We start from the raw sequence: 16,120 nt of genomic DNA on the forward strand, positions 1-16,120 counted from the left end.
CTGCAGCCCGCAACCCGGGCATGTGCCCTGACTGGGAATCAAACCCCGATCACCTGGATCCTAGGTCGATGCTCAACCGCTGAGCCACGCCCAGCCCAGCAAAAAAAAAAAAAAAAAAGTTATATTTTTATACACTTGCAATAAACAACCCTAAAAAAGAAGTTAAGAAAACAATTCCAGAGATCCAAGCTGACACTCTTCCAGAACCAAACTGGAATTAAAACTAAAATATAGAAAAAACACCCTAAATAATCAACTGCAACTGACTACTGACTGGAGAGCACCCTCATAACCAAGGATGAAAAGTGGAGACCGCATAGACTGGTGGGAAGTGAGGAGGCCTGAGAGGGCCGCTGGGCTCCCACAGGCAGCAGCTGAAGGTCCCGAGGGATATCTCAGCTGTGGGGGTTCCCACTGAGGACTCTGCGGCCTAAACCCAAGCTGGGCTTCCCGGCCCAGAGCACAAGAACTGAGAAAGGTGCCCACATAACATCTGGCTGCAAAAAGCAGCAGGGTTTCTGTCTGCCAGGGAGAGATGGCTGGAAATGCAGGCACCCTCTTAAAGAGCCAACACACAAAGTTTCATGTGCAGCCGCTCACCTTGGACTCTGGTAGAGGGAAGATAGAGTGGCCTAGAGCAGTGTGAGGAGAATCCAGGGGGCTGGCTGAGGGAATAGATATCAGAGAGTACTCAGCTGGACCCTGGTGCTGAATCATTCCCCCATATGGCAGAAGACATCCTTCTCAGGCAGACATTTACCTTCTAAGCAGCTTTTGCCTGAGGGGGGATGGGGGGGGCAATTGCCCCACCTTGGTGGGACCTAGAGAGGATTATGCTAAGAGAAATAAGCCAGTCAGAGAAAGACAAGTGTCACATGATCTCACTCATATGTGGAATCTAATGAACAAAATAAACTGATAAACAAAATAGATCCAGAGACAGAAGCATGGAACAGACTGACAAATCTCAGAGGGAAGGCGGGGGGTGGGGGAGTGATTAACCTAAGAACTTATATGCTTATATGCATAACCCATGGACACAGGCAATAGTGGGGTGAAGGCCTGGGGGGAGGGGTACAGGGTAGAGGGAATCAATGGGGGAAAAAGAGTGACATTTGTAATGTTTTCAACAATAAAGATTAAAAAAAAGATGAAATATTGCCATTTGAAAGTAACTGTACTTTCTTACCATTTGCTTTCGATTCTCCACCAGGTTGATGCCAATAATCCCTAAGAAAGATCCGAAGCCCAGCTGAGAGCAAAGGAAAAACAAGGAGAAAGCACCCAGTTAACATGCCTGGTGGCTTGATGCTGATTTTAACAGTAAACAATGCACAGGAGACTGCTGCCCTTAAACCATTTTACAAATGCCAAGGCCGGCCACTCCCACCTCTCCAAGTTTCCACCACTAAGTGGCAGATGGGTCCATGCCCCGTTGGGTGGGCGCCTCAGGCTCAATGGAAGCTGGTGATTGGGATAGAAACAGCTGAGACGTGATCCATCTCATCTTCTATGTTCAAACATTTTAACTCTTAGGTCAGAAAAAGATTACAGGAAAAGAGAGCATTGTGTGCCCCCCTTTCCCCTTACGGAGGACAACCTCTTTATGGCAGCCCAGAGTACTCAAGGCTCATCTTCTGCATCTGGTCATCAGGTAAAGAGGCCCACCTGATGTTTCTCTTGGGCCTGTCTCAAATCCCATAACTGGAGAAGGACTCCTCAGGTAAGATACTAGGAAACTAGAACCATGGGTATTTCAGAAGAGTTACCAGCCACCCGTGGGCCTGGCTGCACCACTCAAGGATGAGCATTTGACTCAGGTGAGCAGGCAGACAGGTAACCTTGGGGAAGGACAGGGGCGCACCTAGGGGCTCCTGAGAATCAGTTCTGTAGTTCCTGGAGAAAGCCTGAGCTCTTGAACCCCCAGGGGGCAGTGATGTTGGGATGCTGGGGAAACACACATGTGGCCATCCTCATCTCAGAATGAAGGCTCCGAGGGCTGGCACCAGGATCCCTCCACCTGAGTGTGTCCAGGGGACACAGGTGTGCCTCATCCTCCATGCCCACCTGGTGGAAGAGTTTCTTAGTTTCCCCTCAGCTTAAAGAACTTGGAATTTCAGCAGCTCCCACAAACAACGCTGCTCAGAGCAGCTGGTGACAAGGCTCTCGCAAACAGCATGGGGCTGCTGCACTGGGGCCCTGCGTTAGAGCCACTCTCAGGCAGCAGGGGAACCCCACACACCCAACCTCTGAGTGACCTCTGGGGCTAGTCTGGGGACAGCTAACCAGCTGACCAGCACAGGTGTGGCATCTGTAAGGAGATGCTGTCAAGTTTAATGCACTAAAAATTGGACCTATTTATGTCTGCAGATATCTTTTTCTGTAATCATATTTATGGAGATGGACATGTATGCACAGATGTCATTTTTACCAGTAATTTAAGAATTCTCCAGGAGGAAGGAGAGGTGAATGTTTTCTTCATGTGGAACTTCAAAATGTCAGTCTAACTCCACAGTTCGAAAATTTCAAAATTCCACTCCAACATAAATGTAATAAAATATATCTATTAAGTTTCACTAAGTTTCATTTTTTTGGATTAAAAAAATCCTCTTTCCAAAATGTTGAGGTGTTTTCACCACCCAGCCCCAATTTCTTCCTGAGATCCACTCTTTGCTACAAGTCTCTGAGTAGGACAGATCTCCACGGAATTGACTTTTCTCCACATTTTCTTCAGGTGAATTTCATCGGTCATCTCCATTAGTTTGGGTTCAGAACTATCCAGGCTGAAGCTAATTTTGTTCTGGTCATTGCCTAGGAATCAGGTTCTTCACGGAGCATGGCTCTGACAACACCCAGGATATTCTTAGAGGAGGGAAATCCTGCCCAAGTGAAGCTTAAAGAACAACAACAAAAACATACACACACAAAAAGACCTACTCAAGACTGATCCTGAAACTTTGCAGGTAATTAGAAAGGATGCATCCTCACAGCTGCTAGCCCCTTGAATCCTGGGCTGCCCTTCTCGTCCAGGATGAAGCGGAGTCTCCCACATGACGCCGGCTTCATGAGATTTCACCCCCAAAACTTTTTCTGCACAGACACTATTTATCTATGTTTACTCATAAATTATATACAGGTGATGTCAATTTGTAAGCATACACAAAAAATAAAAGTAAAGGATAATATAAAGATGAAAGAAATAATATTTGTAAAATATTTCTAAATATTAAGAGTGCCAAAACCTTTTTATCCTTGCTAAAATTTTTAATCTATTATTACTAATTTTGTTAATACTTTTAATGAGAGTAATGTATTTAATGAGTTTAATTTTTTTTTTTACTATCTTGGTTTTGCACTTTATGACCCAGCACCTGAAGGTCCTGGTGCGTTTTAAGGGTGTCATAGCTGATAAAAGGCCATATCACAAACACTTTCTGTGCAGGGTTTGGACAGTTGGAGCAAATCTTATTGCCATCAACAATGGATGTGAATTCATAGCTCAAAAACTCTTCCTGATAATTTGAATTCAGGTGACCGCTTCTTGCCAGATCTGATTAGCTGTCATTTTCCTGTTGTTCCCACATGATTACATTATTAATGTAATGGTCCATCAGGGTTTCTTGGCAGGTGTCTTTTAAAGCTACGTGTCCATTTTCTGAGGACTAGTTCGGTCAGCTTGGTCTCACGGGGCTAAAACCCAGGTGTCACGGGGCTGATTCCCTTCGGAGGCTCTGGGGAGAATCTGGGCCAGGCGTTCCCGGTGTCCAGAGCTGTCCCACTCCTTGGCTCATGGCCCTTGGCCCGTCATCAGCATCTCCCATCACACGGCTCTGACACCTCTCCTGCGCCCTCCTTCACTTCTAAGGACCCTGTGCTAACGCTGGGCCATCTGGATGAGGCAGGATCATCGTCCGCACCCTTGACCCCCCCCCATTGCTGTGTAGCCCACCAAATTCACAGATCCCAGGGAGTAGGACACAGATGCCTTTGGGGTCATTATTCTGCCGACCACAACCACCAAAACAAGTCCCCATGCCCTAAACCTCCAGCTCCACGGAGCTGAAGCAAAGTGTGTCACCACCACACGGAAATCTACCTGGTGCCCCTCCCTCAGACCCCAAGACCTTGTCACTCACAATGATCCCGGGGTAGTAGCCTCCCACAGTGACATTCTCCGTCCTGGTGGTGGCAGCAAGGCCGATGATCAGGATTAAGACAGACACCGCGAGCAGGGACCCCACAAACCACAGGGAAGTCTTCTTTCTTCTTCCAAACCCTTCTGGGGTGAAGATAAACAAGGAGGCCTTTAGTAAGGGTGGGGCTCCGAGAAGGGGTCCTAGCAAAAGTGAGTGCATTGGGCGTCCGTGTGGCTCTTCTCTCTGCGCCCTGCAGGCTCTGGAGCCAGGGACGCGAGCCCAGTGCTGTCTCCTCTGCCAGTGCCCACCTCAGGTGCCCTGAAGCTTAACCATCTCGATCCCTGTGACTCCAAAACAAAACAGGGGGTAAAAGAAAAACATGATGTTTTTTCTCATGCCAAAGTTGTCTGAATCAACTGTGTGTGTGCATGCATGTGTGTGTGTGTAAGAGCATGTGTATATGCATGCATGTGTGTTTAATTGGGGAAAGAGCTTCATATCTGACTTCAGCCGCCAGCTCAGGTAACCACCTGAACCGCAGGTATGCGGGCATTGTTCACAGTCTGGAAGGTTTGCCTCCAAAGAGTTACACTTCTGCAGTCCTGGCAGCAAAGCTTAATGTCAACTCAAGGTTGCAACACCCAAGAACAGGATTGTTACATGCTCAAATAGATTGCACAAAACTATAAATCAATGTGCAAACTCAGAAAAACTTGACTCAACTGAGCATGGTGACCTAGCAAGGGTGTATGCCTCAGGAAGGACACTTTATTCTGGGGGCTGAAAGGAACCACATGTGAGACCCTCCCCACACCTTCCTTCACCAGCACCCCTCTCAGATGCATCACAGCCCTCGGCACAGCCGACTCCCTCCAGACCTTTGGGAAGATGCTTCTCCCAAGGATCTCATCCTGAACCACCTATTACCTTCACCTTGGAGGGGACGAGATCATTTCATCCACTAAGAGAATAAACCACCAGCTCCCCACCAGCTGAAGGTCTGGGCCCAGGCGCTGCCTGCAGCTCTCAGGGCCTCAGCATGGCAGTGTGGAGGCAGAAGGGGGCTCCCCTCTGCACAGGTGGCCCTGTCCCTATGTTACCTCCAAGGTCATGCTCTGCAAGCCGTGGCCCAGGCTCTCCAGACTCAGATGTGGATATTTAGGATTTAAATCCCAGTCATCAGGCTCCAGAGTTCCTTCTGTTACGCCCTCCTCTCTCTGGCTCCCTGAAAATGCAGGTTTATCTCCTGCACCCACATGGACACACGCTTGTACCTGCCCCTGGTTATACCCTGAGAGAGCCGGGCTACTGCAGAGTTTTGAGCAGAGGAGGGAGGAGGCACCCTGGTTTTCTTTTTTTCTGATTCCTGCAGCACTGTGGTTGCTGTTGAGAGTAAACTACAGAGGAACAGGATGGACTGTATAAAGCCTTCTCTGAAGGCTCATGCCTATGAGGATGGACCAGCTGGGCAGCCCAGCCATGCAGTAAAAGGCAGAGCCTTCCCTAAGGGGGGTGGCCAGCTGACACTGGCACTGTGCACCCCTCAGCGAGAGCATGGGGTAAAGCAGGTCTTCAAGGCCTGTCACGTTCCTCACTTCAAAAGGCTCCCTCGCGTCAACAACAAAGTTGTCGTGATCACAGCCCCCAGGGGCCAGCCACATGCCACGTCTCTCATCTAAGCCTCCTGGACATGTTCTGGCAATGGGCTCCCAGGCCCACCACAGTGGCTTCTGCAGAGTTTTTGCTGAATGAGCACTGAGTGATGAATGGACCCAAGAGTGAACACATAAGTGGATGGATGAGTGGACTCATGAGTAGACCCAGGAGTAGAGAGCACAGGTGCATGGAGGTGATGCCGACTGCCCACGGCTACGCCACCAGCCACATCACTCAGACGCAGGCTCTGTGACATCTCCCAGTGTTTCTAAACTCAGCACATATTCTAGAGTGACATTCTCTCCTTTATTTTCAGACACGCTAGCCACCAGGAGCCCCCCCCATCCCTCCCAAGGTGCTCTGTTCGATGCTCTTTCCTGAGGGCACTGGCTGAACGCTGACCCATGTGGCCTGATGCCCCGGTCACGGTTGCAGTCTTCCCAAGAGGACAGGACCTGCTTGCTGTGTGGGCAGAAGTAAGTCACCTCCTGTACCTGCTGGGGTTTGGTAGATGGCAAGGAAGTTCCAACTCAAGGCAAGGTATGCCGGGGTGTCTGAGAGGTGCCTTGATTGATTAATTGTGTCTGCCCTGAGCCCCGGGGAAAGGAGCTGGGGCACATTTGCCAGCCCTGAATAGGCAATCCTAAGGCCCCTCTAGCTCCAGCATTCTTGGATTTTTCTCCCCATCTATCTTTCCTGTTTCACACTTCCTTTCTTCTTTCTTACATCTAATTTTTTCAGTGACCTCAGGAATTTCTCTTTCCCACACTTCTCATTATATTTGTGAACTAAAATCCAACCCTAATTGGAGCTGGAAAATATAACTAAGGTGATAATGACATTTTTTACAAGGAAAAGAAAGACTGTAAGTTTTATATTTTAAAATGTATGGCTTTTATTCTGCTCATAAAAGCAATAGTTATTTATTGTAAAACAGTTATAAAGTACAGGAAAATACAAAAGAAAAAAAAATTCACCCAAAATTGGCAAGTGAGCCTTATGGTCTTTCTTAAATTGGGACCAAAGTATTTTAAAAATTTGTTTTGTTCACCTAATAAACTGTAAGAATTTGTCCAGCTTTTGAAATACTTTTCTAAACATAACTCTTATTTATAATTGTGTATTCCACTAAATGGGTATGTCAATTCACCTATCCCTACTGTTGTATATTTGGATTATTTCTAATTTTTTATTATTAAAACAGAATGCAGAGGGATGAACAGATGGAGCACAGGGGATTTTGAGATCTGTGATCTGTGAAACTGTTCTGTATGATACCCTAATGGTGGATACATGTCATTAAACATTTGTCCAAACCTATAGAATATGCAACACCAAGAGTGAACTCTAATGTACTCTATAGATTCTGGGTGGTAATGATGTGTCCATGTTGGTTCATTGATTGTAACAAATGTCCCACTCTCATGGGGCTGTTGCTAATGGGGGAGGCTGTGCATGTGGGGGAACAGAGGGTGTATGGGAATTCTCTGTATCTTCCCCTCAATTTTACTGTGAACCTAAAACTGCTTCAAAAAATAAAGTCTATTTTTTTAAAAACCACAATATAAAAACACAATGTGATAAACATGTTCGTATATAAATCTTTCTGTCACCTCTCATCACTTTTTTAGGATAAATTTCTACAGGGAAAATTCAGGACAAGAAAGCAAAATATTTTTAAGGAGAAAGTAAAAGTTTTGAAGTCAAATCTAGCCTTACAAAACAGAAGATAAACCTATAGTCCTTGTGCAAGCTTTGGAAAGAGTTCTCCGTAGCTCCACAGAATTCTTCACCTACAAGCAAGATAAGTAAATATAGCTTTATCTGATTGTTGTTAAATTGCTCTTTTCATTGCTGTTTTCTAGCAACTTTTATTGCAAATATAGAAGAGTTGTTGAGGGTAAAGCCTTTGCAGGAGTGTCCTATGGGAAAATACGGCCCCAAGTGCAAGCAGACACTCATGCTCTTTGAGACACTGGGCTTTTCCCATATTGTTTAATATTTACAGCATCTTACTTGCTAAGAAGGGTGCGTGCAGACAGCAATGACTTTTTTTTCTTGCATTTGTTTAAAGCTTGAAACCAAGGCTATATGTAGGAGTCAGATAAATCAGCAGTTCCGTGAATGATGGCAACAGATGTGGGGTGTCTGTGGGGGACACAGACGCCTGAGATGGCAAAGCCACTTTGAGAGCAAGTGGGTGAGAGAGAGAAAAACAAAAGAAAGAAGCCTCCCCACAGGTGAAATCCTGCTGTGGTTAATTAATTTTAGAAAGGTAGATAAATTGGAAAAAAACAAACAAACACAAAAGTTAAAATATATATTTTTCTACATTTTAGAAGTTAATGTAACCGTTCTTGTGGGAGTTCATAAAATAATCACATTAATGGTAACAGTACTATCTAGTAGCTGGGTAGCAACTGCCGCTTTTCTTGGAGCCATCTAACTCTCTCCGTCTTATTCAATCAGAATCTGAGGGTTAATCTCTCCCGTTTTCCATGTTACCTTTCCCAGCCTCCAAATATCTGTGGACGGAGCCAAGTGCCAATTGCCTTAAATTAGTGCAATTTCCTCTTCGGTTATTCTTCCTTGAATATTTTCCCCCTTAGTTTCCCATTGCAATGTTTTGATTGCTAAAATGCGATTTAAGAGCAAGAGGACTCCTAAATGACATTTTATGGGACTACATATTTGAGAAAATCACCCGACAAATGCCCTCCTCCTCAAAGGATTTTGTTAATTAAGTGCATTGCACATCTATTATGCCCAAAGTAATTAACTAGATGCCTCAGCATCTGCCTCCAACCACACTTATGACCTTCGATGGGCCTCATCTCGTAGCTCCCTTTGGGGTCTGTCTGCAGAGCCCCCTTCAAGCTTGTGGCTCCGTTTTGATTCATCCCCTGGGGGACGCTGGCATGGGAACGAGGACCTGCTCAGATCCCCAGGCTGGCAGCGTTTGCTCAGCCCTTGTCAAATTTGTGTGTGACATTCTGACATGCTAATCACAGAGCAAAAAGTTAAACACATCTTTGAGCTCATGAAAACCTTCCTGTGAACCATTTTCAATATCACTTTACCATTTCACCACTTTTTCTCAAGTCTGACTTTTCCTCTGAAACTGCTACATGATCAAAAAGCAGCAGGCATAAGCTGTCCCTTTTTGTCAGCATTTCTATCACAGGCTCCAAGGTTGATACACGGTGAGGAGAGGCAGCCCACATAATTCATACGGGACACTGGGAAGGAAAGGTTCTGAACAATCTTATTCTAATGACACGTATTGTCATATTTTGACTCCAAGTACAACAGCAGTAACAAAAGAAAAATCCTGACCTTATTTTTTATAAATATAGGATATTGCAAAAAAATAAGAAACAAAAAATTAACTTAAGAAAGGTACGAATAGCATGGCCGGGCGTGGCTCAGCGGTTGAGCAGCGACCTAGGATCCAGGAGATTGCGGTTCGATCCCCGGTCAGGGCCCACGCCCGGGTTGCAGGCTCGATCCCCAGTCTGGGGCGTGCAGGAGGCAGCCGATCAATGAGTCTCATCATTGATTTTTCTATCTCTCTCCCCCTCCTCCCTTCCTCTCTCTGAAATCAATAAAGACAAATTTAAAAAAGAAAAAAAAAAGAAAGATAAGAATAGATAAGATATCCTTATAATTGCCATAAGACATGCATTTTTAGATCAGATTTTGGAGAGAAAGGGGATTTGGAATTGGAGAAAGACAACTAGAATTACCTGAACTGTTCCCTAGATTCTCATATCCTGTTAGCGAGAATATTATTATGTGCATTGCTATGATTAAAGTGCTCTTAAAACAGTGCTTGTTAACTAAAATATCTACTATTAGGTGTGTGACTGTGGTGGCAGCCTACATGGACTGTACCCAGACTGTTCTGGATCTGCTCAGACAGCTGTGTGATCTTAGGCAGCCAGCCACCCCCTCTGAGCCCAGCCAGAAGACAACTCCATGAAAGCAGGGGCTGCTTCTGTCTCGTTCTCCGCTGGATCCCGGGGCGAGCTCAGACTAGGAGACGGCTTATTTCCTTGTGCTGAATGAATGAATGAACTTGAGTTTCCTGACCTGTGAAGTCGAGATAATAATAACCACCTGCTTTACTCACCTCTTAAGACTGTTATAAGGATCCAGTGAACGAATATATGTAAAAATCCTATGTATGTTTTTATTAATGTAATAAATATATTAACTATGGCATTAATACATACATTAATAATGGTGGTGTTAATGTTAAGATGGCAGAGCAGTTATTCTTAACCAGTGTTTCTCCACCTGGGAATTGAGAGTAGTTCTGCCATGTAAAGCTGAATGGGCCCACAGCTACATCTCACCTGTCTTGCTCACCGTTTCTCCAAACTCCGGTCTGTCCCCTGGTTCATCCCATCTAGACTATCTCCGAATATCACCTTGTCACTCCCTATGGGCCCCTCCAGTTCTCCCGCCCCTGTCTGTCCCTACTGCTAGCCTTGGCTGGAGTTACTAAACCACAGCTCCTGTGACAACCTGTCTTGTCTGGAAGAAGTGCAGGAGCAGGGACAGGGAGGCGGATTCTGTCTCTGTCTCTCAGCACTTTCTCCACTTGGTAAAGCCAGGAAGGGAAGGGGGATCTCATAAAGACTGGGGGTGGAGGGTGTTCACAGTCATGGCCCCCCTACTAGCAGGGCCCAGGGCCTCCCAGAAAGAAGGATGAGCTCTTTTAATCATGTGGGGACAACCCAGTCGGGGAGGTGAAGGGACAGTCCCTGGGAACGTAGGCCAAGGCAGAGTGATGTGCCCTCAGCCATCAGTTTCCCCCTTTTGAGATTTTAATGTAACACATGCCCAGGGCGGTGAACACAGAAATGTAAGGCAGAAAATATCCATCATCCCACCCAGCTACACTAATGTTTCGTGTTTTTACATAAAAGACTAGCTCATGGTGTTTTTAATTTATAATTCCTCTTCAGAAGAGAAAGCAAGGTCGAACACTATTTTTAAACCATCAATCCATTCTAGTATAATAATACAGTAGTAACAGAAAGTTATTATTATTAAACATTACAAAGCAATTGGTTCCCTGGAGGAGGAAAACCCGTGTAAATAAGTTTTGCCATCGAGTACTTTGCTTCAGAGAGTGGGGGAAACAGAATTGTTGCTTTGAGGAAGAAGCTGGAGTCCTTGATTATTACTTAAAAATCAAACATTACTAACCATTTTTTAAAAAGAGACTTTCCAAAGATCCTCCAAACAGGGTTTAAAGCCCTTAGTTCTGGATGGGATGATTCCTGAAGCAAGGGGCAGAGCCCTGATCCCCCGCGGCTGTCAGGGAGCGTCCCTGGCTGTGGAACTGTTTCCTCACCTTTTCACAATCTCCTCTGCCCTCTCCCCTTCAGGAAACACACCCCACGCCATTCCCATGGTGGCCACTTCCCAGGGGAGAACCTAGGCCAGCTCCCCAGCTTGTGACCGCAACAGGTTCCCGTTCCCGCCTGAGCCTGCTTCCAGGCGGCGCGGTCCTGATTCGGGAAATCAAAGGATTAGAGATTCCGAGGATGTGGGGAGCAACGCAGAAGCCAGCTGTGGGCGCCTTTGTCACTTCCAAGCCAGAAGCAGCTAAGTGGCCGGGTGCAAGGGACGCGCAGAAATTGGGAGAGACTGAAACAGGGTAGAGGGGAAAGGCGGGCAGTTTGGTCGTCCCAGCCTCACATGTCCTGGGCTATTGTTCATAATGAACGACAGTGGGAAGGAGACGGGGGGAGCCGAACAGAAGAAAAGCCAGAGGAAAGAAAGTGGGAGAGAAATGAATGAAGGGGGCCCTGTGCCAGAGCCAGGGTCCCACGGGCAGGGCGCCCCGGGGGCGGCGAGGATGCCCGGCCGCGCTCACCTGTCGTGTCCAGCAAGGCCAGGGGCCCGGGCACCGGCAGCCCCAGCGGCTGCATCCCCCGCTGCTCCTCCCCGAAGACGCGCGAGGTGGGCTCTCCGGGGCGACAGTGACAGCGACAGTGGAGGTGCGCGGTGGCCCAAGGATCTGCTGCCCCTGAGCACCGCCCCCTCTCTCTGCGCCTGGCGGCTTCCTCCCCACCTGCTCTCTCCTCCCTCCCTCCGCCCCCTCCTGTCCCCTTTCTTCTCTTAGCTCCCCGGTCTGTCCCCTCCTCCCCTGCCCCATCCTCCCTGCTGCCCCCCCACATTCTCCTAGTCCCTTGGTCTCCCCCACACCCCTTCTCCTGTCTCCCCACCACCACCTCCCCAGCCCTCCGGCGGCTTCTAGTTTTCTCAGAAATCAGTCCAGCTTCGACACCAGGAGGGAGAGACAGACCCAGGACGGAACAGACTTCTAGATTTCTGGTCTATGTGCCCACCACCAGGGCCAGTAGAAGTAAATTCAGAAGTGAGGGGTTGTCATGGAGATGCCCACTTGTCTGAACTGAATAATTCATAACATTTTAAGATGAAGAAACTGAGGCTCACTGAGGTAAGGCAAGTAGCCCAAGGCCACACAGCTAGTAAGTGGCAGAGCCCAGAGCCCACCCAGGCAGGCTGGCCCAGCTCTCGCCCACCACCCTGTGCAACAGCAGTGTTCCAGAAGCTGAATGGGCTTGACCTGTAGTTCCAAAGGTTTACTGAAAATTTGTTTCTAAAATGTGTGAGTGTTGCCACAAGTGATATCATTTTCCAACTAATAAATTTGTCACAGAAAATTTAGATGCAAACTTGAAAGGGGCAAGATTTTGAAAATGTTTTCCGGGCTCCATGAGCAAAGAATCTCTAAAACCACAGCTCTGAAGGGTCATGACAGGTGTAAGAATGCCCCAGGAGTCGAATGATCTCACCTCCAACAAACTCAGTATCATTCCCCTTTCACAGATGAGGAAACTGAGGGTCCAGGAGGTTAATTGGCGTGACCAAGAGCAGACCCAGAATTCCTACAAAGCCTGGGTGTTTAATTGTAGGGAGGAACATTGGTTAGACTCTATTCCTTAGAACCCCCCCTGCCCCAAGTGTGTGAGGTGTGTTGGTGCCAATTATATCAGTTGACAACTGGTCTATCACACTGCCTCAGGCTGACGGAGGAGGCCTATAGCAAACTGAACTCTGCAAGGAGCAATCGTCTGGGATCAGGTTATTTTTAAAATGTAATTTAATTTAGCTTTTACAAAAGCAATTATGAGAAGATGAGGAAATCTGTCTTATACTAGTCTGAGGATCATCAGAGGGACTGAACAAATTATTATTGACATTAAGAAGATAACTTATTAAAACATTTATGATAAATGCCTGCTGTCATCCCTAATACCAAATACCTCCTGCTTAGAGTAAATGTTTAAAATATCCTAGGGTGTCCCACCTTGACTTCCCTTACATGAACACGGGTCCCAACAGACTCGAGGAACAACAGAGTCTCCTCAGAGGCTCTCACCCAGAGGTTCTGGTTCTGCAGGAATGAGGGCGGGACTACCCTCTGCCTCCCCTTGAGCCCCTACTATATACCTTGCACTGTGATCACCACTGTTCACATGCTGCTTTATGTAATCTATACAATAGTGTACCCATTTCACAGATGAAGAAACTGAGGCACTGAGAATTTAAATAATTTTTCCAAAGTCAAGTAGCTGGCAATGGCAGAAAGAAGATATAAAACAAGTCAGTACAATTTCAAAGCATAATTACATCTTCTAAATGGAAAAGCATGTATTTACCTGACTACAAACATTTAATTTAATCTTTTATTTATGCAATCAACAAATTGTTACTACATTTCCTCTACGTGCAAAATACTAAAAGAGCTGCAAAGATGAATCATACAGACATGCCCTTTAAGAAACTTACAGTTAAAAGTGAGAAATAAGGGAAAATATAACATACTATTTATTATACTATAAAGCAGATGGTGACAATAGTATCTGTGAGCGCAATTACCTTACAAGAGAACTACCAGCATCCCTATGGGCATGGCCCTGCACTTGCAGAGATCAAGGCCTCCCTGATCACAGCACAGTGATCCTCAACCTTGCCTCCCACTGGAACCCCTGGGAGCTATTAAAATCCTGGTGCTCAGGACACTTCAATCAGAGCCTCTGGAGGTGGGAGAACATTTGAGGCTCCTAAGTGGGTCTGTGAGCAACCAGGTCTGGGAACACTGCTTTCAGGACAGATAGAATGCTAAGGGAGAGAAGTGGAGGGTAAGTGGTTCCAGGAAGAGGTTGTGTTTGTTTCAGGCCTGGAGGATGGTGCCGGGTGGGGCAGAGTTCCAGGGGCTCCGGAGAAAAGTTAAGTTAGAGAGGTGGAAAATCGCCACTAGGTCTCACGATTCTGGGCCATAGGCTTCCTTGCATCCTATTCACACCTGGTGGCAGACTTTTCCCAGCACAAGGGCCAGCGTGACCCCTACTGTCCCTAGAGACCAGTCCTGCATGGAAGAGCTAATGGGAGAGGGTAGCTCCACTCCCAAACTCCAGGAACAGAGACTCATCTTTCCAGGTCCTGGGTCAGCCCATTGTGGGCTCCACACAATCCCACCAGCGCGCACACATGCACATGCACACACACACACACACACCCCAACTTGGCCCCGAGTCCCAGTTTAGACAGTGTTATGTCGCAATGGCAGATGGGGGAATGGGGTGGGGAAGGAGGTACATCTGGCCATTAGTTCTCACCAATGGTCCCCTGTCTGCCCCTGAGCCCAGGTGGCTGCGGCCAGCATGCCTCTGCGTCCTTCCCGCCAGGTGAGAGGATGAGGTCTGGGTGACCGTGTGCCCACCACGCAGTCCTACTGCAGAAAGGCTGGCCTGGGAAGCAGGGCACATGCTCACCGCCCTGGACACTGATCGACCTCTCCCCTCTGCCTTCTTCACTTCCCCTCAGTTATCTGGGTTTAGGCTTTCGAGAAGCCTGAGATGGAAAGACTTGCAGGGATTCTTGCCTGTCCACCCTGCCGCAGGCCTCCCTCCCTGAAGCCATGAATATCACAGGCTCCAGCTTGAAGGGGGAGAGGAAATACAAGAGAATTTAGAATTTAGTATATTAAATTATGATCAGGATCTGGCCGCCCAAGAAGAGAATGCACGCAGACCCTCTCTGGTTGCCCCCGGCCATTGCAGAGGCAGAAACTGGCCAGGACAGCTGACAGAGAGAGCCAGGGAAGGGCCTTCCCAGGGGCTGTAAGAACCAAAAGCTTTGCCTCTTGGGGATAAAAGCAGGTAGGGGATGGGTGGGCAGGGGTGGCCGCAGCACTTATTCAGTTCTTTTATGAAAACAAATTCACTGAGGACAAGGACTTCTGCCCTTTTGTTCCCTGCTTAAAACTGTCTAGCTCAGGGCAGGCACTCAATAAAAACACACTGAAGGAAGACTGAGTAAACTTGATTCCCGAACACCACTTAGCACTGCCCCCTGCCAGCCTGGGGCACATCCTGGGCACATCCTCTCCTACCTGCAACCTCACCTTCTCGGCCCCACCGGCTGAGAACTTGTTGGAAGACCCATCTCTTCAGTCTGACTGATGGGAAAACCAGTTCATTTGAGCAGATAGGGGTCAACAGGCTCTCACAACAAGGCCACGGGCTGTACCAACTGTGAAAAGACTGGAATTAAAAGAACCACAAAGCCACCAGTGTCAGCCATAGGCATAGTTTGGTTCCTCCGGTTTGTTCCAGAACCACAGGCCACTTGGTCCCTGTGCAGGTGCGAATCGTCACAGGGATGAGTGTGTACACAGCCTGACTCTCAGCTCTCAAGGGTTAGTGGAGTGCAGAGAACAAAACACGACTCCTTCCTGTAACCAAATAACCCTGAGATGACACTCAGGGAATAAATAATGCAGACAAGCAACCAGGGAAATGACAGGTGGCCCCTGCCTGTCTGTCCACACAGATGAGGTGGGTGAGGCAGCAGAGAGAGACAGGAGATGGTCTCAGAGACATAAATTTTTTAAATTAAAAACACTCTCGGGGCTTTGCTAGAAGGCCTTGTAACCATGATCTGCCAGATCCAGATCGCTCTAATGAGCCCAAGCAGGAAGGTTCGACTGTCCCAGACGGCTCACGTTTCAAGGTTCTTTTGCTCTCATACTTCCCATAATTCCTCGGAGCAAGAGCGCCTTCCCTGGCCTGGGTTTGCAGCCACAGGCTTGCCCAACGTGTCCTGTTCTAGTCAGACAACCTGCAAAGTGCGCGTCTCAGGGGCCTGGTGGTTGCCCTGTTGAAAGGAGAGAACCATGCCCATTGCAGACCCGTCCCCCTTGCCGACAGCCCGTATTAAACACTGTCATGCCAGGGAGAGACAAGCTTCCCTAGAACCATGGGGACAGGACAGGAACCAGG

At 47.5% G+C, this 16,120-nt stretch overlaps 1 protein-coding gene across 3 annotated transcripts in view; it reads right to left on the bottom strand.

Annotated features, from left to right (window-relative positions):
* Positions 1-11,853, bottom strand: part of TMEM255B (transmembrane protein 255B) — a 48,124-nt gene extending 36,271 nt beyond the window's left edge. For all 3 annotated transcript variants that reach the window (XM_081128380.1, XM_081128381.1, XM_081128379.1), the window contains exons 1-3: positions 11,683-11,853; positions 4,137-4,279; positions 1,190-1,252 (exon numbers count right to left, since the gene is read on the bottom strand). In XM_081128380.1, the coding sequence (XP_080984506.1) occupies positions 1,190-1,252; positions 4,137-4,279; positions 11,683-11,737 (261 nt within the window). In that variant the 5' untranslated portion in view covers positions 11,738-11,853. The remainder of the gene's footprint in view (positions 1-1,189; positions 1,253-4,136; positions 4,280-11,682) is intronic.
* Positions 11,854-16,120: the final 4,267 nt, after the last annotated feature.

Source organism: Miniopterus schreibersii, assembly GCF_964146895.1.
Source record: "Miniopterus schreibersii genome assembly, chromosome: 2".
Classification (NCBI taxonomy): Eukaryota; Metazoa; Chordata; class Mammalia; order Chiroptera; family Miniopteridae; genus Miniopterus; species Miniopterus schreibersii.